Source organism: Python bivittatus, unplaced genomic scaffold, assembly GCF_059951505.1.
Source record: "Python bivittatus isolate LINGU-HERP-01145 unplaced genomic scaffold, Pbiv_v1 ctg000580_np1212, whole genome shotgun sequence".
Taxonomy (NCBI): domain Eukaryota; kingdom Metazoa; phylum Chordata; class Lepidosauria; order Squamata; family Pythonidae; genus Python; species Python bivittatus.
Genome location: NW_028277087.1, coordinates 8,049,760 through 8,074,138, shown reverse-complemented (window position 1 = coordinate 8,074,138; position 24,379 = coordinate 8,049,760). Strand labels below are relative to the sequence as shown.

General features: G+C 42.8%; 1 protein-coding gene across 1 annotated transcript in view; it reads left to right on the top strand.

Moving 5' to 3' along the window:
* The window catches only part of ATP8B3 (ATPase phospholipid transporting 8B3), a 50,099-nt gene extending 34,529 nt beyond the window's left edge, over positions 1-15,570 (top strand). Inside the window, exons 19-27 of the mRNA XM_088149922.1 lie at positions 1,047-1,122; positions 2,017-2,158; positions 3,446-3,716; positions 5,170-5,393; positions 7,525-7,608; positions 11,014-11,253; positions 13,117-13,255; positions 13,717-13,847; positions 15,056-15,570. Of these exons, the coding sequence (XP_088006048.1) occupies positions 1,047-1,122; positions 2,017-2,158; positions 3,446-3,716; positions 5,170-5,393; positions 7,525-7,608; positions 11,014-11,253; positions 13,117-13,255; positions 13,717-13,847; positions 15,056-15,343 (1,595 nt within the window). The 3' untranslated portion in view covers positions 15,344-15,570. The remainder of the gene's footprint in view (positions 1-1,046; positions 1,123-2,016; positions 2,159-3,445; positions 3,717-5,169; positions 5,394-7,524; positions 7,609-11,013; positions 11,254-13,116; positions 13,256-13,716; positions 13,848-15,055) is intronic.
* The last annotated feature ends 8,809 nt before the right edge of the window (positions 15,571-24,379 follow it).

Below are 24,379 nucleotides of genomic sequence, written 5' to 3'. Positions count from 1 at the left end.
CGATTCTCAGTCATCCAGGTGGAATTATCTGGAGGTTGAGTCATGGCAACTGGACTTCTTTTCTTTTGATCTGATACGTTTTGCTGCTTGTCCAAGCAGCTTTTTCAGTCTAGAAAGTTGGTTAGGGGGGACCCCATAAACGTCTGTGTACGCAGCCACCCTGGAAGACATTTATGGAGTCCCCCCTAACCGACTTTCTAGACTGAAGAAGCTGCTTGGACAAGCAGCAAAACGTATCAGATCAAAAGAAAAGAAGTCCAGTTGCCATGACTCAACCTCCAGAAGGTACATCAGCCAACTTGTGAGTTTCTAGTCCCAGTGAATCCTTCAGAAATGATATCCTTTTCTGAAAAAAAAAAGTTTGCAGGCATTCAAATAATTTCAATCTGCTTCAAGACGTATGTCCACAGCTCCACTACAGAATCTGAAAAAAAAAATAAACTGTATAAACAAACCTGAAATGCATGACTCACTGTACCCTTACCACGTTCAGATAGAGATATCCATACTTTGTGATGTATGCACCTCTTTTCCTGAACAAATTAGATTGCAAAAAAAAAAAAAAAGTTTAAAAACCAATCAATTCAGATGTGAGAGACTGTGGGGAGACTGGGAAAAGAATGGAAGAGAGAGGAGGCATCAACAATTGAGAGACACACAGCGAGGCACTGGACAGCTTATCTCATAAACAGCAACTTAGCTCAGGTGGAGAGAAATCTGGGAAGCAGCATTTCAGATCAAAGAGATTCTGCCTGAACTAACCACTATCAATGAGTTAGGAAATTCCTATTATAGTTTCCAAGATTCTGTATGTACTCCAGATGAACTTTAAAGATATGCATACAAGTTGTGGTTGTTGTCGTTGCTGAAATCTGTGTAGCTCTGGCTTCCTTGATGTATGCGGCTTGATATTAGGCATATATGTGTATTACGAAAACCATTTGTCTTTAAAAAAAAAAAAACCTTGTGGCAAGGATGGAAACAGAAATAGAAGAGAACATGCCTAGCTCCGGCTTTTATATCCCATTCCTTAACTGTGTTTGCAGAAACTGCAGTCAATATTGGATTTGCTTGCCACCTTCTTTCAGAAGACATGACCATTCTGGAGGAGAGCGAAATCAGGTATGGAGTTATGAAACATGCGTGTTGATGTGTGTGGTTGGGCAAGTGAAAGGAACTGGCTCAAACTGAACAATAATCCAGGGTTGGGTCTAGACCAATGAAACCAAGTGCAGTCAAAGGGAGAACTAAAACTCACAGTATCCTGGTTTCTAGCCCAGCAACTTCACCACCACACAGACTGGCTCTCTCTGGGTGAATTACGCTGAAACCGTCAGATAATTAATCTCTATAACCCATATTGGGCTGTCTTGAATGAATGGTTCTAGTGCAGTTCATACAGAGGCCTTTCCCCAAAACTGCACGATTCCTTTGTATCTGGAAATGTCAGGGACTGATCTTGAACCTTCTCTTTCCCTTTATCATGATATTCATCCAAATAATGTTGACACCTGGAGAGGCAACTTCAACAAATACTTATATTTCATTTGTTCTTTCGCTATGGTATTCCAGCTGAGCCCAAGATCTTTTCATAGTCCATCTCTCTATCTCAGTGTTTCTCGACCTTGGCAACTTTAAGACGGATGGACTTCAATTTCCAGAATTCCCCAGCCAGCTGGCTAGAGAATTCTGGGAGTTGAAGTCCACCCGTCTTAAAGTTGCCAAGGTTGAGAAACACTGTCTATCTAGTAGAGAGGTGCAGAGCAGATATGGGCTCTATCCCTGAACTTTAGCTTTTCTTTGGAGAACCTTTTCCAGCATTTATCTCAGACTCAGAAGTTAAACTGTTCAGGAACATTCTGTTGATGTCACACCCACTGGAGGGAAGGGGTATACAGTATGTTGCCGATGCAACGTGGGCAAGTCGGTCAATGCTGGTGATTTCAATCTGTATGATGACTTGTGCCCCTTGGTTCAAGATACTTGTTCTTGTTTTCCACCCACCTTGTTTTGCAGTGAGATTCTTGAACCATCTTGGTGCAGCAGCAACAGTTTGGCTGGCAGTGGTGAAGCCCTTTGCAACATTAGCTCTTTTCAATCTTTCCAAGCATCCTCAGCACACGGCAAAAAAGCCCTGGTGGTCACTGGGGATTTTCTTGTAAGATAACATTTTGGATGAGTCCCTCCCTTCTAGAGTAACCAGTAATTTGTTTATGAAATATAAGATGCTTTCCTGCATGTCAATAGGAGAAAGCTTGTGGTTTCATCAACCAAGCATGCTAAACCTTAGATAAGTTAGCCCATCCCTCCCCGTGAAATCCAGGTAGCTAATTTTGAGTGTACTGCTTGTTTTTGCTCAAGGCTGAAGCACGAGACTACCTTGTTAAGTAAGCATTCATTATGCAGCCTATAAAATGTGACAACTGGACCCCCATCAGAGTTTAGCATTGGGTTTTTCCTCATGGGTTTTGGCTTAATTGCAATGTATTGCCAGATTTGATTAGCTCCATCTGCATGAAGAATCCCCCCACAAAAAGGAAGGCAATACTCTTTGTTCTGTCCTTGATTTTGTTTTTATAGTGTCATCACACAGCCCGATTTAATCATTGACATGACATCATATCTGTGTGATCTCTGACCAGTGAGGATCACCTTTAGATAAAGTCCTTGCTTGTTTTCTAAATGTCACTGAAGCTGCAGATTGGACCAAGCACTAAGGAGGGTCATCAAACATCCTCTTTCATCTTGTAGAATCTTAAGGCCCTCATTTTGCCCTTAAATAGTTAAAATAGGAAATGGCACAATTTACCGCAAGTGGTAAAAGGTTATGTTTTATGGGAGTTAAAAAGTAAAATGGGTGCCTTAAGCTCTTGCAAGGTTTAAGAGATCCATTTTGAGCCATAGATTTTTCAGTGTCCCCTGAAAAGGGTCAAATGTTGGGCCATGCTCACTCCAGGGATAATTTGGAGTTATTATTGGTCAGTGAAAGCAATATTGGGTAACTGTGTGTAACTAGCTGGCCAGGTTTTGCCAATTCCATCTTATATACTGAGTGTAATCTCAATTTTCTTCGCGCTGATGCTTATATAGGGCCAAAGGTGCATTGCCCATGTCCTAGAGAGTAGAATATTTGCAGACTTCTCCAAAAATTTCCTGAAGGAAAGAAAGAAATCTTGAGGGTAGGGGGAGATTCTAAAGAGTCAAGAGGAACCTCCCCAATAGGAATAGAGCACTCTGAGGTTACTCTGAGTTCTCACTGGGGAGATAGTAAACAAGGATGAAATTGATAGATTCACAAGAAGGCAAGGTTCCATCTAGGTGAGGGAAAGTCCATTTTTTAATTAAGGGATCTTTGACTGCTCTAATGACTAAGGTAGGACAGCTATAATCTTGGGCAAGGAAATCTGACCTCTGGGTTATATGTCTTGGCTTTTTCTTTCCCCAGGATAAAATCTTTCACATGGAGGAGGACAAGAAAGCAAAGAAGAAGGGAGGTCTTTTGGAATACTTGGGCTTTTGGAGTGCAAACACCTGCAAGGATCACGGGGCCCTCATTGAAAAAGCATTTGTGGAACTGGCCACCAGCTGCCAAGCTGTGATCTGCTGCAGGGTCACGCCCAAGCAGAAAGCCCTCATTGTGCAGATGGTGAAGAGACACAAGAACCCCATCTCCTTAGCCATTGGAGATGGGGCCAATGATGTCAACATGATTAAAAGTGAGCCCCCTGTCCTTGATCTCAAAGATACAGCCTTGGGGAACCAGGTTATGATCTTAAACTGGCTTTCCTCAGCCAAGGGCCCTCAAGATGCATTGCAATTACACTTCTCCCCAGAACCAGTCATGGGCCATTGGCTGTGCTAGTTGTGGCTGATGGGAATTATAGTCCAAAACATTTGGAAGGTGCCAGGTTAGAGAAGGTGGATTTAAACTTGCAGTTGATTAGATTTGCCTGGGTCAAGCAAGGGTTTGGGGCTGGTCTGGGGCATGGCAGAACTGGACCTTGGTAAGGGATGGTAATGTCACCATGGAAAAATGAGCATAACTTTTATACACACAGAAACGTCCATTTCTATGGAGAAAGAGCTAGATTGGTCTTACAGGTGGGAGAAAAAAGAAAGCGCACTAGAGAGTTTGGAAGTTTGAGGACTTGTCAGATTTGATTTTGGCTGCACAGTTTGGGGGCCTTTTTGTTACCGTTATCCCAGTACCTTCTGGCACCTTGGGGGCCATTTATCTTTAGAAAAGCTTCTAAGATGGATGCGTTCTACCCAATTAAGAACTGGGTGATGTGACAGCGACATCAACTACAGGGGGTCAACAACATTAACAAGATGGACATGACCAAGCAATTGAAGCCCCACCCCTTTTATGTCCATGGGATGTGTGCGACCCACATGAAAAGGGGCAGGGCTTCAATCGCCTGGTCGCTCCTGCCATTTTGATATCAACCCTCCCACGGATGCCCTGATCAACCCACTAGATTTTATCATCTGATGTTCAATGAGGCCCTTCAGTTGCAACTCTGCAACCTTGAAAAGCCACCCAGAACTTGGTTAGTACTTGGATGGGAGACTTCAGAAAACCCATGGCTGTAGGTTAGGCTTAGAAGTTGAAACTCCTTCAACTTGAATTTGATTGGAAGCCATCTTTAGCTTCTTTTTTTTTTCATTCCCAAGCAGCAAGGAAGGGAAAACTATCCCTTACAACAGTGTTGTCCAAACTTGGCCACTTTAAGATGAGTGGACTTCAACTCCCAGAATTCCCCAGCCAGCATGGCTGGCTGGGGAATTCTGGGAGTTGAAGTCCACTCATCTTAAAGTGGCCAAGTTTGGACAACACTGCCTTAGAAGAAGTCTAAACAGTTCTCTTGCTGAGGATCGTTTAAGAGTTGGCCAAGGTGGCCTTCAGCTTCCCAGCGACAGGGTTATCTACCTGGTTCATCTGGACAGGTGGCGGTTTTCCACTCTTTTTGGTCCCCATCTGGGAACTGAAGTTGGGGCAGTATGCAAATAAGACTTGCAGTCCCTTCCCCTGGAGACCAGAATCTATCCTTCCCCATCTCCACCTCAACCGGAAACTTTCCTGAGCTCTTCACCAAGCCATAAACAATTGCTGAAGCCAGAATTGAAATGTGTTCTCATGCTACCCCATCCTCAATTTCTCTCCAGCTGCAGACATAGGGGTTGGAATCAGTGGGCAAGAGGGAATGCAAGCGGTGCAGTGCAGCGATTACGCAGTGGCTCAGTTCCGCTATCTGCAGAGGCTCCTCTTCGTCCATGGCAAGTGGTCCTACCTCCGGATCTGCAAGTTCCTCCGCTACTTCTTCTTCAAGACGTTTGCTGGCATGATGGTGCAAATCTGGTTTGCTTTCTATACAGGCTTCACAGCACAGGTGAATTTTAATCCCACCCCCCAAATCCCTGACTCTGGCCTGTTCAGTCTGCCTTTCATTTCTGAGCTCATGAGATAAGGTTCTCAGCATACATTTCTTCTGAGCTCACTTCATGGCCTTAGAGCAGCCGTGGTGCCCACCCATGCGTTTTATCTGTGCACGCTTATGTTGGTTACCGTTATGGGGGAATGAGGAAGGAAGAGGCCCAGTTAAACAGAAGGGAGAAAAGGTTGCAGCCGTTATGGGCACAAAGCATTGTGCATATTGCAGTGGCAAATCAGCTGCATTGGAGAGTGGGGCTGTGCAAGCATTTAAAAGGCACGTCGCAAAGTGTGCCAACATGAGCATCACTCCCTCCTTGATGCACTGAGGAAGCCACATTTTCCAGAAGGCCAAGCAGGGCTCCTTGGAGGTTTTTCTCAGGTTGTCTCCTGATGCAGATGCAAGCACAGCTGCATCTTCACTAGCAGTCCAGCAGAATTGCAACACATGCAGAGACAAAGCCCTTGCCTTGATTGGGTGGCCATGAAGACCATCATAGGGGATCTATCTGCTTATCCTGTAATTTGTAGATCGACATCTAGCAATTATTCACAAGTATTATGGGCCGCCTCTGTGATGGCCCGTACTCTGGAGCCACCCAATTTTAGGAATGTGTGTGAACGTTATGCACAAATGTGTTTTTCTTTTTCTCTTTCTCCTTCCTTCCATCGATAACCCCAATAATCAAACAGACTCTGCAGTTTAGAAGCATACGGTAATAATAGAGTGAAAATACCCACAGTTAGGTTAAAAAGAAACGTCAACATCTCCTAAAAGATCTACCAGGGATGCGCGATATCCACTTCTTCATTTAAGCCCTCCAGAATAATTCACATTTTAGCACCTTCAAGCATAATTTCCACAACATAGGCACCGCAATTGAAAAGCTGCAATTTCATGACAGCTGGGGACCCCCAGCAATTTCTCCCAGGGTGCAGGTTGATTCCAGCAGGGGAAGACAGTTCTTGAACTCAAGGTCTTTAGACTTCCTTTCCCCATCTGTACCTATACCCTGATCATATATGGGATGCTTTTAATTTAACTACTTAATTAATTAATGAGCTCTAAATGGGGCTAGCCTTGGAGAGTATCCAGAAGCTACAGCTGGTTCAAAATGCAGTCGCACGGACAATCTTGGGTGCCCCAAGGAGGGCATATATAACACCTTGGCTGTGGGAGCTGCATTGGGTCCCAATTTGCTTCTGGGTCCAATTCAAGGTGTTGGTTATCACCTTTAAAGCCCTACATGGCATGGGTCCAGGTTACCTGAGGGACCATCTCACCCCCATTACATCAACCTGGCCCACCTGGTCAGGCAGAGGGGGCATGTTGTGGATCCCGTCATCAAGGAACGTTGGCTTGTGGGGCCCAGGAGGAGATCCTTCTCTGCCATTGCCCCCGCCCTTTGGAATATCCTCCCCCCAGACGTGCAGCAGGTCCCTACCCTCCCGGCCTCCTGGAAAGGATTAAAGACCTGGCTCTGCCCGCTTGTGTGGGGTGACAAGAATCTTACCCAATCCTGGGGGTGGCTGGCGCCTTGACGACACTCCCTAAGCTGTTTGCCAATTTTATCATTTCTTGGAATTTTATTACTTATTTAAAATTATTTTATATTGTATTTTAATTAATTTTACCTCTTCTGTAAACTGCCAAGAGTCACTTTTTAACAAGATGGGCGGTGACAAATTTGATACATAAATAAATAATAAATAAATAAATAACTGCTATTATATTTGCATACATACACACACATCTCACCTTTGTGACTGGGCAGCTTACAGTCTTAAATATCATATTTAAGATATTCTCCCTCTTCTTTTTAAATGTATTTCACGTGCACTACACTGGGATATTTTAACCCAAGAAGTGCATTAAATAAATAGATAGTTGAGAAGGGTTGAAAGAATGGAAGAAGGTCAAATTGCTGATAAATGGGTCTACTTTAGAAGCATAATTATAGGGTTGTGCAGATTTTAAAGATTTTTCTGTTCTGGTTTTGGATAATGCATTAATACAGAATGTGCTGAGGAAGAAAATGATGGGCCTGGCCACGGGATTCAAGTTCTCTCTCTCTCTTTTTTCACTTCAGCCTCTGCTGGAGAGTTGGTTCCTCGCCCTTTATAACGTTTTCTACACATCGTACCCAGTACTGTGTTTAGGCTTGTTTGAACAGGTATGTTTCCTTGGTGCTGTTCAGTGTTTTGAAGCTGGTCACTGATATATTTATAAATATCCTTCACCTCCCTAGTGCAAAAAAATAAAAATAAAAATGCACATCCCTGATTTAAAGACAACCAAGAAAAATTCCACTTAGCCACAACCTGAAAGAGTGCAAAGTGTTTTTGATGTTTTAGATGAGGATCACTAGGTTTAGCAGAGCAAATTTTAGAGGACAACCCTATAGAAAGATCTGAAGACAAGGGGAAAGGAGTGGCTGTGTGCTTGGAGAAGAGACAAGCAGGCTTGGTTCCTCTAAATTAGTGTTTCTCAACCTTGGCCACTTTAAGATATGTGGACTTCAACTCCCAGAATTCCCCAGCCAGCACACTGGCTGGGGAATTCTGGGAGTTGAAGTCCACATATCTTAAAGTGGCCAAGGTTGAGAAACACTGCTGTAAGCTGAAGTTGTCAAAGGCAAAACTCTGAACCAATAGTTGGGAATTGCAGGAAAGCAGATCTTGGTTCAACATGAAGAAATAGCAAGAGCTGATTAACAGTGGAACTGCCTGCCACAGGAAGTGTTAGGCTTACATTAGAGAGAGTTCTTTCAGCAGCGGTTGAACACCCAAGAGTCAAAGATACTGGTTGCATCTTGCATTGCAGATCCTGCATCAATTTAGGCTGTGCATGGACAGACAAGTAGGGCCAGTCTTCATGGCAGCTGTGTGAACTTGCCCCAAACATGGATGCTTTCATTTTTCAAGGACAGGGGCTTTGCTCACACTAACACACTTTGCAAAATGTCTCTTTAGAATGCTTTACACAACCGTAATGACTTCACCTTCTAGTACATTCAAAAAGATGTAGTAGAAAAACACCAGTACTGCAGTACTAGATTACTGTACTACACTAATATCACAGTTATCTATCCTAAGACTTCATAAATTGTGTCGAGGCTCAGTTAGCAGCTGGAATGAACCAGCCTAGCATGCTGGATTCTTCTAAATCAGTGGCCAGGGATGCAGAGAATGTAAACAAGCATCAACCATCAATGGATTCTATGAGGGCTGGAGATAAGAGGAGACCCAGGGCTCCCCTGAGGCAGTGGAGGACAGGAAGGCCTGGCGCGATATGGTTCATGGGGTCACGAAGAGTCAGACACAACTTAATGACTGAACAACAACAACAACAACAGGTCTTCCCTTCCTAGAAGGCAGTCCTGCAAGAGAGTTGGGTAGAAATTCTGAACCACCATTTCTGCTTGCTCAGAAATATCATGGCTACCATTTCCTGGGATACAATGAAACTAGAGTTTCTAGCTATGTTTATCCTAATTTCTGTGAGAACCTGAGAGCCTGATAAAGAAGTCCATGCCCATATTGTTTTCTTGGCTACTCTATAAAAGTAACTTGCCATTACTTTCTTCCAAGATGGTTTTCCAACTGCTCCATGTAAACTGTGGCATTGTCTGGTGATCTCCCTTCTAAATACTCATGAAGTCAGACCCTGCTTTGTATTTTCAGAATCAGCCAGGGTTGGCTAGCTGCTGCCACCCTATTAAGACACTTGGAGAATATTTATGAACAAGCAAGACTTGTAGCAAACAGCCAGTGTGATGCAGTGGTTAAGGTGTTAGACTGTCATTCATGTATAAGTGAATTATTTCAAGCCGCCCTGTTCAGTATCTCTTAGGGTTGTTGTATCAACATAAGAATCTGATTATTGTACAATAATTGTTAGCTATAACCAGCATTATTTGATTCATAAATTACAGTAAGTTCTGTATGGTCTGAAAAACCTAACAAATTTTCAGACAAATCAGAAAAAAAGGAAAAAGAAGAACTTAAATGTTATAGCCTTACTTTAAGAGAAAGCCAAACTTGGGACATGTGTGAAGTCTGTTGGTAAGATTTATTTATTTATTTATTTTTATTTATTCATTCATCATATTTATATAGCTGCCTATCTCACAATCAAGGGACTCTCGATTATAATCCAAAACTCGTATCCACACTGAGTTAAATTCTAGATCAGATTCGTTTTTTAAATATGAAGATAGTTTTGACTCCCATAGCTTAAATTGTCATACCTCTATGGAAGAAATTAAAAAAGGACAACATATCCTAGCAGCTGTCACTAGCTACAAAGTCACTGTATATTTTGTAGAAATAGAAGGTTTAGCAATATTTTTATTAAATACTATTTGCATTTTAGCAAAGTGGAAGGGTGTTATATTGGCAACATAAGTATAGGTGTTCTTATCCAAACAGTGGACATTGAGCAGAAGTGGGCAGCTTTTTAATGACTACAGGCATCTACTTAACATTTTGGGGAAATCCCAAATTGCATGGGGCTATTGTATTTTTTTCCTTTGTTCTTTCTAGGGTAATTTTGTGAAGGATTTTTTGTTTTTAAAACTATGGCAAGTCTCTTGTAGGTTTTCCAGTACAGTTTTCATGCATTTCCTACCCCAGAATGGGGAGAACTGTGACATTAATTCTCTTTGAGAGGCACAGGGAACAGATTTCGCAGGTTACCCACCTCTGAAACAGAGGAACTGGAGATCTGATTGTTGCCTTTCTATACCTGTCATCACCCGCAGGGGGCAGCAGTATCCTTTTGGGATAGGACTTTATACCATGTTCTTTTATTAAGGCAGAGACGGGATATCTTAAGCTCAACGATTACCTTTTTGATTAAAGAAAAGACTTTGTCTAGCTTTGTTTCTGCTTGGAAACTGCTTTTGGGCTTTTTGCTTGAATCTGAAAGAAATGAAGCTTTAACTTGGGGATGTGATGATTAATACGATTTATGATCATAGAAATACTGTGTATTAGTTTAAACTTCAGAGCTGCAAGTATGATATATTTGTACCTGCACCAAAGAAAGTTGGAAGTTACCTTTTTTCTTCTTTTTAAATTTTTTTCTTTTCTGCATCTTACATTTTGTCCTTTTTTTGAGCAATATTTTCAGTGGCCGAGTTCAGGGGGTGCAGCAATGTTTTGATGATGTCACTGGAGGCGTAGTGTCGGATCCTGGCTTTTTCGTGCCATTCTTGGAGAGGTTGCGGGGGCTAAGTAAGATAAAGGGTTAAGCTTATCAAAGGTTTAGCGCATCTCTTTTCCTTCTTATTGTGCAAAAAGCAAAGAAATCAAAATTGTTCTCATTTACCTGCTTTCTACCAAGGTTCAGCAGGTCATATGTGGGGCATTTGGGGGGCCAAAAGAAAGGAATGGGGGGGGGAATCAGAGAGGTTAAACTGTGCTCCTGTTTTACAGTAAACTTCTCCCATGGGACTCCCACCGGATACGTTTAATCTGCAGCTGCCGGAATTGGCAGTCAGTTCTGTTGTTCCAAGCAGCCCCTTCTCCCTTCTTTGCTCTGATTCCCTTCTCTTGTTTTTCACTGGCCCCATTAGGACATGAACGCCAAGAAAAGTCTGCAGTTCCCTGAGCTGTACAAGGCAGGCCAGAAAGACCTCTTCTTCAATTTTCGGACATTCTGCCTGTCGTTCATCCATGGGTCTTTTGTCTCCTTGGCCAATTTCTACATCACCATGTGGGCCATGGAGGACAGTGCTGGCACCCGGGTCATTGGCGATTATCAGTCCTTTGCTATGATTGTTGCCACCTCCGCCATTTTGTCTGTCATTGCTGAGGTGAGTGTGTTTGGGGGGTGGCGGGGAGGTTGAGTGTGAAAGAATGTCACCATGAATTCTTCTGGGAGTGGATTTAGGAGCAGATGCCCCCCCCCCCAACATCCCTAAAGATGAAGCCCAGAGATAGTCTGGAGTTGGGTGGCACCGAAATCAAATGAATAAAGAGCCGGCCCAGATTGCGTATGGTCAGTCCAGGAAGTGCTAGAAAGGGAAGAAGCCTTTCTGGAAAGAGCCTGCCTCTACTGGAAGCACAACAGTTTTTTTATAAAATGCAAAAAGCTTTAAACTGGTACTTTTAAAATAAAACATCCCATTTGTTCAATCATTCCCATATTTGCTTTTTTCCCAGCACTTTTATTCTGGATCTTATCTTTGTCTTCTAGATATGTTTTAAACTTGTGCCTGCCCATTCTCTAGCTTTAAAAATTGTTCTGGCAAAATGGGCAGTAGAGCAAAGCAGATTTTTAATAATCCATAGAAGCATAGAATTATGCAGTTGGAAGGGACTACAAGGATCATCTAGTCCAACCCTCTGAAATCTGTAGGAAAACCAGTTCAGTAGAAGCGAATATCTGTAGCTCAAGGTTGAACTGTGGAGTCCTTGAGGTTCTCTGAGCTCCACAAAACCCGTTCAACCATCTTTGAGAGCTCATTGTCCAGCCTCTTTTTAAAATTCTTCAGAGATGGAGAACCCACAACTTCCATAGATAGACTGTTCCACTGTCATACAGATCTTACCATCAGGAAGTTTTTCCTTATATTTATACAAAATCTAGATAACTGCACCTTATTCTCATTATTTCTGGTCCTGCTTTCTATGCCACGGAAAAGAGTTCCTGGCCATCTTTCTGATGGCAACTATCTACATACCTGAAGCTTGATATCACATGTCCCCTCAGTCTTTTCCCCAGACTGAATATTCCCAGATCCCTCAGCCTGTCTTCCTAGGTTATCCTCAGCTTGTCCTAGGGATATTGTATGGTGATTTCAGTTCTCTTGAACCTGGTCTTCCTTCAGTGCAAACCTGAAGCTCCTGGTTCTTTGTACCAGTTCTTTGGGGAAGTGACTGTCCAGTGGGAGTTTGGTCTTTGAACAAGAACAACCCAGCCATTCCCAGTCCCACCCAGTAGCACCATCAGCATTCTGAACACCTGCTTGGGGATGGTGGGGCTGTGTTGGGACTGCTATTTTTGCAGACCTCTCTGCCACTGTCAAGCAGGCTGGGAAGTTATCACTTTCTGCCCCAGTTCCTTTTTTCTTTTTTTCCAGAGACAAACAATTAAGGGGGAAAAAATCCACATTGATGCCACCACTGTTGTGGACAGATTCTAGGAGGCAGGGTGCCCCTCGCCTCCCATCTGTTTCTACTCATTTTCAGTGGGGAAGAGAAGTTTACCAAAACAGCCATGGAGGCAGAAAACCCAAGGCAAACCATTTTTACAGAGCCTCTCTAAAACTTTATCTTGATCTCAGGACTGGTGAACAGTTCCCATGAAATCATAAACTGAATGAAATTAGTTTGACCCTCTGCTTGACTGGGTCTATTTGATCCCTCTCAGGATTAGTTGACTGGGTCAATTGACTCTATCTTAACCTCCCTTAACCCAGTTAAACACATTATGGGAACAGGATCAGCATGTCTGACACAGTAGCATTTATTTTAAAGCAATATATTGCAGGACATAGTATAATGCTTAAGTAGGAAATGAATGCAATGGAAATGAAAGGTTTTGCTGCATGCCCACGTTTTACAGCCACTCCTTCCATTCTCCTCCACCAGTTTTACCCCTCTCCTTCCCCAAATCAACCAGTTTTCCAGATACAATTCTGATGGCCCCTTTTTTTCCTTCCCTCCTTGCATAGATCATAATGGAGATCAAATTCTGGACCATCTTTTCTGCTCTAGCCATCTTGATCAGCCTCGCGTTCTACTGCCTTTTCACGTACATCACTCAAAACTTCCAAGCCTTCAGATCTGCTCCTATGATTTTCCCTTTTCCTGGTAAGGCACCTCCAGATGTAATTGTTTGGGGTCTTCTCTTGTACATGTAAATCTAAGCTGCAAGCTTGATTGGCTCCAGGGAGGGGTTGGGTCACATTTACAATGTGGTTCCAAGATGTTAAAAGAAAGAGAATGAGGTAAATTTGATCCCCCATTGACTTTCTCCCACCTTCTCCTGCCTTAAAACCATAATGTTCAACACCATATTAAAGAGAGGTGGCAGTGACTTAAGAAGGAGGTTGGTTGGTTCATATCAGAAACCAGAAGAAGGGTTGGGTAGTTTGTGGTTCAGTGCGTTTAGGGAATCTATCCACTGTCTTAACATGCTGTTAACCTGGTCATCAGGTTGATCCATAAAATGGCATATTTGTTTGCACAGCACACTGTTATGCAAGCTCAGGTTTAAGGTTTAGCAAGTTGTGTGAATTGTCCTGCTCACAGCATCCCCCTTTCTCCTCCAGAGGCCACCAGCAATGCTCTGACCGACCCGACTGCTTTGCTTGTCGTCTTGCTTTGTGTTGTGGTGAACACTGTCCCCTCCCTCGCTGTCCGTTTTGTGTGCAGCATCATTAGCCCCCCAACTCTGTCCGAGGTGAGTCCAGCTTTCCAGGGGCAGCGCTAAAGGAGGCTTTGATTGGCCCAGTTGCAGGGGGCGGTGGAGGAGAGTCCCAGATGAGTGATCTTTGGCTTGATGAACCAGATTGGTTGAAAAGATTGGCTTTTAATGATTAGTGTGTTGTGTGAACCTATTCTGGTTTACTTCCGATTCAGCGTATTATGTGAACTCAGAAGCTAGATAATGTCAGTAACCAGTTAGATGCACCGTGCAAATCTAGCCTTGCTTTCTCAGGTTTGGGGCAGGAGTTGGTCAAGTGGATGACAGTTGGAGGCTTTTTCACTTTAGTAGTGAGCTCTGCAACGCAGTGTACCGAGAAAGAACACTGCTACTTAGGTGACAGCCAGACATGCCCTTGACCAGAATATTCCATTCCAGCCCTATTCCCTGTTTTCCATTCACCCACATCCCAACCTACATTGTACATGAAACGGACAAACAGAGATTCTTTCCAATCCACAGTGATTTTGGTATCCCCATTTTTAGAGGTTCCCCAGCCTTCCCCCCAATATGTTTGTACTTGAGTAGGGTGCAGGAAGTGGCTGCATCAGGCAGACCTTGGCTGATCTTAAAAAGCTAAGCAGAGTCAGATCTGAGTAATACTGGAATAGCAGTTCACCATGAAATCCCAGAGTTGTAGGTTAGACTGGGGAGTTGGCAAAACATCTGGAAGAAGACAGTGGAAAAACCATTTTGGGACTGTTGCTCAGAAATTGTCAAGGTTCAGAAAGTCACCAGCAAGGCTGTCTGCAAGGAGGGGCTCAGAAAGGGCAAGGCAATAGCCACACCCATGTATAAAAAAGTGTGGGGCTTTGGCCAGAATTGTGACTGCCATCTGACTTTTTTGAGCCCCTCCCTGCAGACATCCCTGGTCACTAGGTTGATCTGGACTCCAAAGGAAACTTTACTTGCTAGGATAAATCTTTGGGTCCCCCCTAAAGCCTGCTAGTAACCCTGTTGTAAAGAGATGGTGCTGTTTTAGCTACAGCAGGATCTGCATTCCCAGGATGTGTTAACTCTTAGTAGGTAGACCCTTTCCAACTTGGAAATTCCCTGATGTAATGAGCAAGTCTCCTGATGCCCAGATTTGAGGGACTGTGGGAGCTGTAGTCCATCCCGCTGGGAGGATGGCAGGTTCAGGAAGTCATGTTACATGCTGATCCACCTTCCTTCTTTTCTTTCAGAAGTTTCAAGTCCGGGAGATGCAGAAGAAGCAAAAAACCGTGGAGCTGACATCTCACACCAGCAGGAATTCACTCCACAGGCGTTCCAGCTACGCCTTTTCCCACAAGGAAGGGTACGCCAACCTCATCTCCAGAGGAGCCAGTCTACGGATCAAGGGCGTCCATGTCCAGAGTCAACTGAATGGCTTTTGCAACACCCACGTCCCCGGAAAAGGCAGTCCACTGCCAACCGAAATCAACACTGCACCTAATGAAGCTTCTGCAGAGCAGAAGGTCCAGCTCTGTTGAAGGAGACAAAGTCAGTGACCTATGACTGATAACAGGAATGGCCGCTCCTGGGCCTTTTTCCCTGCCCTGGGATGACTTTTGCCCTGAATGCCATGATTTCTTCCTGAAACTGAGGATTGCACTGGGCAGAAGTTTTCCGTGGACAGTGTCTGATTGTAGTTCATGAAGTTTTGAGTTTGAACCCTGGAGACGCCTGTCTCAGACTTCCTCGTTCAGATGTTCTCATCCATTTTTCCTGCCAGTATCTGAAAGTTTAACTTCTATTCTGTGCAATATTCTTGCGAGTGATAACCTACCTTGGCTAGGTTACATACAGAGGGTGGGCAGCCTGTGACTCCTGGTAGGCCTGTGTAATCCTAGCAAAATGGTATTTGCGCTGGGTTCACATCTGGAAGGCTTTGCAGGCTTTGCAGATCTGTCTGAGATTTTCTCCCCTAGACAGCCCCAAAAGCCTCTGCACCGTGCAGGGTAGCTCCTGGTAAAGGAAAAATCCTTGTTTGCAGAAAGCCACCATCTCAGACAGGAAGGCCTGTTCTCCAAATTCCAGTTACGGAACGAGCAGATAGGAAATGGTCAAAGAGAGGCACACTGTACTTATCTTTCACTGTCACTTGAAACGTGTGGCTGTCAAACTGATTTGCAAAGCCAGGTCTGAGAGCCGTTGTGCCAAAAAGAAAGTTTCTCTCCCGAATCAGAGAAAAGGCTATGCAATACAGCACTCTCTTCAAATGGTTACCAATGAAAGGTCTCTGGAAGGTCCATAAATAGGTCACGTGGCAATAGCCCTCCTGTTGTTTTGTCCCCAGTGTCTGGTATTCAAGTTTCATAACTTGTGAAATGCCAATTAGTGTAATTTGAGACAATAAGAGAAGTGCAGCTGGATCCGACAGAAGGACCATCTAATTTAGCACAAATGTTCAAAGAGCAGGGCGGGAGATCTGTGGAAGTTCCCCAACAATCGGTCCTCGTGACAACCCAGCATACTTATTACCCAGCATTTGGTACCTAGAGGTAGACTGCTCCTGTTTATGGAAGCGCTATTCAGCTATCATGTCCTTACAGGCAGGGGGCAGAGAATCAAAGTAACACTATGATGTAATTTTCAATCTACTTTTTAAGATTTATTTGAAAAAGTAGATTTTAATCTACCTTTTCTGGCCGTGAGAAAGGTGAGCAGGGTGTGTTTTCATGCTTCTTTAAAAAAAAAATTTTTTTTTAAAAAAACACCCTTCCCTCTTTTAACAATGAAGATTCTCTGCAAAGCTTTCTTTCTTTTTTGGAACACAACAAGTGTTGTGTAATGGATAAAAAAACAGCGTCCCTCCAGAAGTTGCTGAATGACAACTTCAAGCGACCTCAGACACCACAGTTTCCAGAAGGTTGCTGGAAGTTGTAGTTCAGTCATTTCTGAAAGGCTGTTGGTTACCCGCCCTGTGTTGTATTATTTAGTTTATAATGGGTGCCATACTGAGCGGATCCTCCAGAACAGTGTTTCTCAAACTTGGCAACTTTAAAATGCGTGGACTTCAACTCCCAGAATCCCCCAGGCTGGCTGGGGAATTCTGGGAGTTGACGTCCACACATCTTAAAGTTGCCAGGTTTGAGAAACGCTGCTCCAGAGAGCATCAGAATGATATAGTTGGTGATCATTCTTGCCATACAAGCTGCCTTCTGCTGGACAGAAGCAGCATCGCTTCAGGAATAAACCTGTAGATAATGGAGCCCCCTGCGCTGGGGCTTCCGTTGAAATTGGGGTTCAGTTCACAGATGCCTTAACACTTTTGCACAATCCAGTACTTGTATAATAAAATGGACTCAGCACTTTTGGAAAAGTCTGCCTGGTCTTGTGGGTCTTTAAAACGATCTCGTTCAAGCTGCCCTGTGCACAAGAACGAGCTTTCTGCAGGTTGCAAATATCCAAACGTCTTGGGCACACTCCAAAGTGCTGCTCTTGCAGAGTGACAAAATACGTGGCCTGACATTTTGTATCTTCAAGAGAGGCAGGCTCTGACCTTCTGCTGTCTTCAACTGAGGGGTGTTGTTTTGCTCCTCCCAGGATGCTGTGTTCTGGGAGGCAGTTAGAGCAGGAAGTGGCAACCTGGCCAGGTTCCAAATAAAAATGTCCCCCCTCCAACTGAACATTTAAGGTTGACCAGTCCAGGGGGGGACTGGAATCTGGGCCTCCTTCGTCCCAGATCAGCCCCTTCCCCACTACACCTGATTGGTTCTTGGGCTGAAAATTGGGGGGGGGAATGGGCCCAAAGTCAGCCAATGAGCTTCTGTGGCTGAAGGGGGACTAGAACCTGGTCTCCCTGGGTGTCCAGCACCTTCCCCACTGCACCTGATTGGCTCTTGGGCTCAGAGGGAGGGACTGGCCCAAAGTCAGCCAATGAGCTTCTGTGGCTGAAGGGGGACTAGAACCTGGTCTCCCTGGGTGTCCAGCACCTTCCCCACTGCACCTGATTGGCTCTTGGGCTCAGAGGGAGGGACTGGCCCAAAGTCAGCCAATGAGCTTCTGTGGCTGAAGGGGGACTAGAACCTGGTCTCCCTGGGTGTCCAGCACCTTCCCCACTGCACCTGATTGGCTCTTGGGCTCAGAGGGAGGGACTGGCCCAAAGTCAGCCAATGAGCTTCTGTGGCTGAAGGGGGACTAGAACCTGGTCTCCCTGGGTGTCCAGCACCTTCCCCACTGCACCTGATTGGCTCTTGGGCTCAGAGGGAGGGACTGGCCCAAAGTCAGCCAATGAGCTTCTGTGGCTGAAGGGGGACTAGAACCTGGTCTCCCTGGGTGTCCAGCACCTTCCCCACTGCACCTGATTGGCTCTTGGGCTCAGAGGGAGGGACTGGCCCAAAGTCAGCCAATGAGCTTCTGTGGCTGAAGGGGGACTAGAACCTGGGTCTCCCTTCTCCTAGTCTAACATCTTAACTACTACCCCACATTGGCTCTGCCCACAAGGTTCTCACCCCCAAATGTTCACCAAGTGAGACTGGGATCTTTTAAAAGATACTCTCTTCTAGAAGTAAGTGTGGACTGTACTTTTGCATTTAAAAAAAAAAAAATTGGGGGATTCTATTGGGAGCATGTGCAGAAAGTTTATTACACGCATAGGCTGCATGAGCTAAGGTGAATGACAAAAATAATTTATTGAAGAACCTGAAATTTGTAGTAACGTACAACATAGTAATGGAACAGTATATAACAGTATGAACACAGAGATTTTTCTGTTTGTCGGATTTGGTTTGGTTTCCTTTCAAAAATCAGTCAAAAAAGATGTAGCACGGCTACTGGATGCTAAAACCCAGCTGCAAATGATACAAACAGCTTCTACTGTTGTTGTTATTTGATAAAGTGCCCAACACATACGTTCTTTTTTTTAAATGATCGCTAAAAATAAGCGAAAAGAAAAGAACCATAGGAAAAACACATAATAAAACAATAGCATGTTACCCAAACATTGAAAAACAAAACTCAATTCTATTCATTCAATTTAAAAAAGAGAGAAATGAAACTTACAATCTGTACTGGAAGAAAAAACTATGTCAGATTTTGAAATTGGGCATCTACATTTCTAGATCCAGATTTTTCCCCTTAGTTACAAAATTTGAATTACTTGGCACATCTTTGATAGACAAAACACAAATGCTGATACTGAAATTCCAGATTATGCCACTGGTTCATCACAAACGCCACAAATTGGGTGGCTAGATCCAGTTTTTCATCACCCCCTTCCAGATCGCAGTGAGTCTCCTTTTGCCCCAGATGGAATGACTATAAAAAAAAATCCAGTCATTTGGGAATTTAGTTGTTTTAAAATGTAAATCTCCAGTAGGTTTCAAAAGTGAAATTTTATATCCAAATAGGAGCAATTTTCCTTCTCTTACCTTCTTGCACCATGCATCTCTAATGTGAAAATCCTGAATGGAATGTACCTGTTGCTATTACTAAACATTTATTTGGGGCAGGAGTGTTTGCTGGGAGATCAGAAAAGTTAAAATGGTGACTGCACGGATATAATCAAAGTCCCACCCCCTTTTTACATGCTTTGTGCATGCAATGCATTTTTTAAAAGGGAAAGCTTTGATTGCATGGCTACAGATGCCATCTTGACTCTTTTGATGCCCCCCCCCCCAACATCCTTGCCTCGGGGGAAACAACTCTCATGGATTCATTTCTCCTTTGCACAACTATTTTCTTTCTGCTCCATGGATTCTAGCAGGCCCAGGAGTTACAGGAGAGGAAACAGGACCATTGCAAAAGAGACATGTCATCCAGGGAAGGGGAGAAGCAAAGAAAGAGATTCATGAGTAGCTCAGCCTTAATTACACTAGGTATAAATTGATCTGAGTAGCTCTGCCTTAATTATGCTAGGTATAAGTTGATCTGGAGAACTACTATAGCAGGCTTTCAAGACTCTACTAGCAATAAAGATCTTGCAAGAAATCCAAAGGGTTTCCTGAGTTGCTTCCTTGCAAGACTCAGTGCAAGGAAACGTTTGATCCTGAACCAGCTGTGACAAATGATGGTTCGATACTAGAAAAAGCAACCCTTCTGACAGCTCTTTCTCCCTTTTTCTCTTGCAATATGACATCAACCAATGTGTGTTTACCCTCTTCTCTTGCTCCCAGGGGGTAGCCAAGAATGGAGAGAAAGGAAATCTGCAAATGCAGTGATGCCCATTTTACAGACACAGAGGGGGCAACTAGACCTGTGAGCAGGACAGCCATGAAACCTACCTCTTATTGCCCCTTCCTAAAATCAAAATTCATTTGATATTTCCTAGAACCCTTCTTGGCTCTGTCCTCTGAGACAAGGGGAAACTTTTCCAGAAAGGGGCAGGACCCGATATTCTAGTAGCACAGACCATCACTTCTTTCCTTGGATAAGCTGCATTCATTATTCAGTGTCAGTGAAACACTGGAGTCTTTTTTTTTCAATACTGGCTATGGAGCCCCTGTGCTGTACAGAAAGTTGCACTGGTGGTGTATTTGGCTACATTTTCCAATACAGTAAATGTATTGCCTCTGTTTTACTGCTAAAATCGACGGGAGAGGTTGCGTGCGTGCTAAACTATTCATTTACTGGAGATGCTAGCAAAGGTTGGGAATACACATCATACTTTGCTTAACCATGGTTTATCAAATGAACAACCACTGATTGCATCTGCAGAACATTCTAAGTCATCAAACCATTGGAACTGGGTTCACACAGCACACTAAGCTATAATCAAGGAAAACATGTTATGGCTTGGTGCTTTGCATTCATCCAGTCAGCTGTCCTAGGCCAGTTGCTTCTGAATGGGGCTTTGCATGGCCAGCGTCAGTTGAAATGCCATCTTGCTTCCCATAATCCTTCCAGCTGAGCAATAACAGTCACATCCCCCAACAAATAAGAAGTCACTCATCCAAGAGCACTGCATTTTGATGTCAGGGAAAGGAATAAAACAAATGCAGTTGTTCCTTTAAAATCAGAAATGTTCCTCAACAGAAAGAAGGATGCAAAAAAAAGGGAATTTGGATTTATTTGGATTTAAGTGGATTTAAATCACAGTTGGATTTAGTCCCTACCCGCTCCAGAAATATATAATATAGAAACTAAATTATGGGGTCATACTTTATCTTTTTGGTAAAGTGTAGGTGTGGGCAATGTTGTACAATGGGCTTGATACTTATATCCAGTGAAGAAGCAGGATCATGATTTTCCATTTCTGTTCCCACTTTTTTAGCAGGCAGTGCTTGGGTTTTATTTCATTTTTTAAAAAAACTGTGTGCAATGGTAATTTTAGGAGTTACTACAGTTTTATGTATTTCCTAACTCTAAATCAAGAAAAAAAAACATGCCACTACATTTTGGCAATCAGAACCCTGAATTTTGGAAATACCTGGAAGGGCTACAAATTGCGACTGATCTGAATTAGGGTATTTTCTTACATGTGGAGGAAAGTGGTGTCTTTTTTTGGAGTGTGACAAAAGTCACATTCACTTTTTGATGCAAAAAGCATGACCATAGTCAGACTTTGCTGATGAATGGGTACCTAAACAGATAAGACATCCACCACCCTGAAGGAATTTCATTGTTCCTATTGAAACTCTGTGTTTTTTATGAAATTCCTCAAATGTTTCCTGTGAGTCAAGAAAGCCTTTTATCCCAGGTCAGCTCTATTTCCCTAATCCCTTCCTTGCCTCTCTTGGTTCGCAGACAGAAGAAGGATCTTTATAGTATTTGTCACTTTTTGCTTTTCAATAATGTGCTGACCTGGGACCTTCTGCATAAATGATATGCACTCTACACTGAAGAAGCCACCTTACCAAAAGATCTTGCAGTCTACTAGAATGACCAGTGATCTCAAAGAACATGTAATTAAGCTCCTTAAACAGAAGCTAGACAGTCAACTTTAATACATTTAATAAATTAACAATATATTTAGTAACTTTAAGGGAGGCTTTAGCTTGGATGTCCTACACTGAGAACAAGATTGGTCTAGATAATTCTTAACATTTCTGTTGATTTGAGGATATGAAAATTTAAACGTAATGCAGCTGATATTTTAATCTCATCAATGTTGTCCATCAGAGTTACCAGCCCTGGGAAGTTGGAAAACTGGATGCAATGCTACTCTTGCCTTATAGTCAGAAAAAGCAGCCTGCATTAATCTTTACTCTAGATCTTCTCTTCCTCTCTCCATACCCAACCCAGCTTATTTTAATCCTTATTTTTGCTTGCCTTGAAATGTCTCAAGGAGGAAGTACTTGCATCAAAATGTAAATTAGTCATAATCTAAACTTCCAAAATTGTACACTTATCTAGATTTATAATGTTAAAAGCTGCACTTTGATTTTCAGGAAGTTCATGGACCTTCTTTATCTTGTGGAATGAAATCAAAGAGGTTGTTAAGGATGAATGTGAATGTACCAAAGATGAAGAAGCCAAACTGGATGTCAGGACAGACAGTGGAAATTGCCAAAAAGAGAAGAGAAGCCACAACCAAGATGAAGATTTCAGGAAGGAACTTAACAACACATTTCTGACAGCCATTAGAAGAAACAAAAAGCACTATTACAATGATATCTGTAAAGACATCAAGGATGGAAACAGACACAGAAAAAGAAACTCTTCTAAAAGATCTCCAAACTCAGAAGGAGGTTCCAATCTTCAACTAGTATGCTAAAGATGCCAATGGACAGATAATAATTGATTCAAAGAATATAAAACAAAGATGGAAGGCATATGCTGAAATTCTCTACCATAGAAATGTCAACATCCAAGATATCTTGGAAGACAGTCCCTATTTACAAGAACATCTGGTATTAGAAGATGAAATTAGAATCAGCACTCCGGCCATTACCAAGTTGGAAGGCTACAAGAATTGATGGAATTTCTACAAAAATATGGCAAGCAGCAGAAGAAGAATCAGTAAAGGTTCTGACGAAACTATGCCAGCAAATCTGAAGAATGACTCAGTGGCCAACAGATGGGAAAAGCTCAGTCTACACAGCAATACCAAAGAAAGGAGACTTAACAGAATGTGCAAACTATTGTACAACATCCTTAATTTCACATGCTACCAAAACAATACATAAGATCATCCAGTGCAGATTAGAACCCTACATGGAAGTGGAAATGCGAGATGTTCAAGCCGTTTTTAGAAAAAGCTGAGAAACAAGAGACTTTATTGCTGATGCATAATGGATAATTGAAAGAGCCAAAAAATTCCAAAAAGAAGTCATAGGTACTTCATTGTCTATTAAAAGGCCTTCAACTCTGTCAAGCATGTCTAGCTGTGGAATGTCCTTAGGAAAATGTGAAGCTCAGAATATCTCATTGTTGTTTTGTGAAACTTATATACAGATCAGAAAGCCATGGTCCAGATGGAACATGGTGGAACAGATTAGCTTAATCTCAAAAAAGGAGTGAGATACAGCTGTATGCTCTTTGCTTATTCATTCAGCCCAAATGCAGAATATATATTGAGGGACACTACACTGGAAAAATATGTAAATGGCTTTAAAAATGGAGGAAGAAATATCAGTAGCCTTGTGCTATGCTGATGATACCAGGATAGCTGAAAAATGTAGCTGATCTGAAAAGTCTAGTAATGATAGTTAAGGAGTACAGGGACAAAAATGGGACTACAATTAAATATAATGAAGACCAAACTAATGGCAATAGATACAGCAACCAAACTAAGTGTTGGATAGCTTCTACTTTTTAGGATTGATTATCAATTGTATAGGAACCAGCTTTCAGAAAATATGCCATAGGTTAGCACTTGGTAAAGTAGAAATTAAGATCTTGGAAAAAATATTCAGATGCTGTGAAATGTCTATACCTACAAAGATCAGAATCATGCAGGTAATGGACATTCTATGGAAGCAAAAGTTGAACTGTGAGGAAGATTAAAGAATATTGACACTTTTGAACTTTGGAGTTGAAGAAGATTCTTGAGAATGCCATGGATAGCCAAAAAAATAAACAAATAAGCCATAGAATAAACTAATCTGGAGTTCTCACCCAAGGCACAAATGACCAGGCTCAAATTATCATATTTTGGACACATTATGAGAAGACCCAGCTCTCTTGAGAAGTTCATAATGGTGGGAAAGGTGGAAGAATAAAGAGGACAACAGCAGCAAAGTGGATGGACTCAATTACAGCAGTCTTGGGTGCACCATTGGGAGACCTGAAGAACCAGGTTGGGGACAGAAAATCCTGGAGAAGGTCTGTGGTCACTAATGTGGTCACTAATAGTTGACACTGTCCTGATGGTATGTAATCAATCAAATCTGTCAACCATGAGCTTCAAATTATGCTCCATCAAGGAGTGATTTGCAAGTATGAACAAGCTGTTGTCCATCAAACACACCTCCCTAGATCTTTTAGATTGCCTCAAATGCAATGCTTATTCAATGCTTATTTATCCATTGAACTTGTGAGAAAGCAATTGGCACAAACGTGTGAACCATGTTCTAATGTTTGGAAGCACTAGAAAAATACCAGCATTTTATTACTTCTAATAATCAGGCAGCAGATGGCAACAC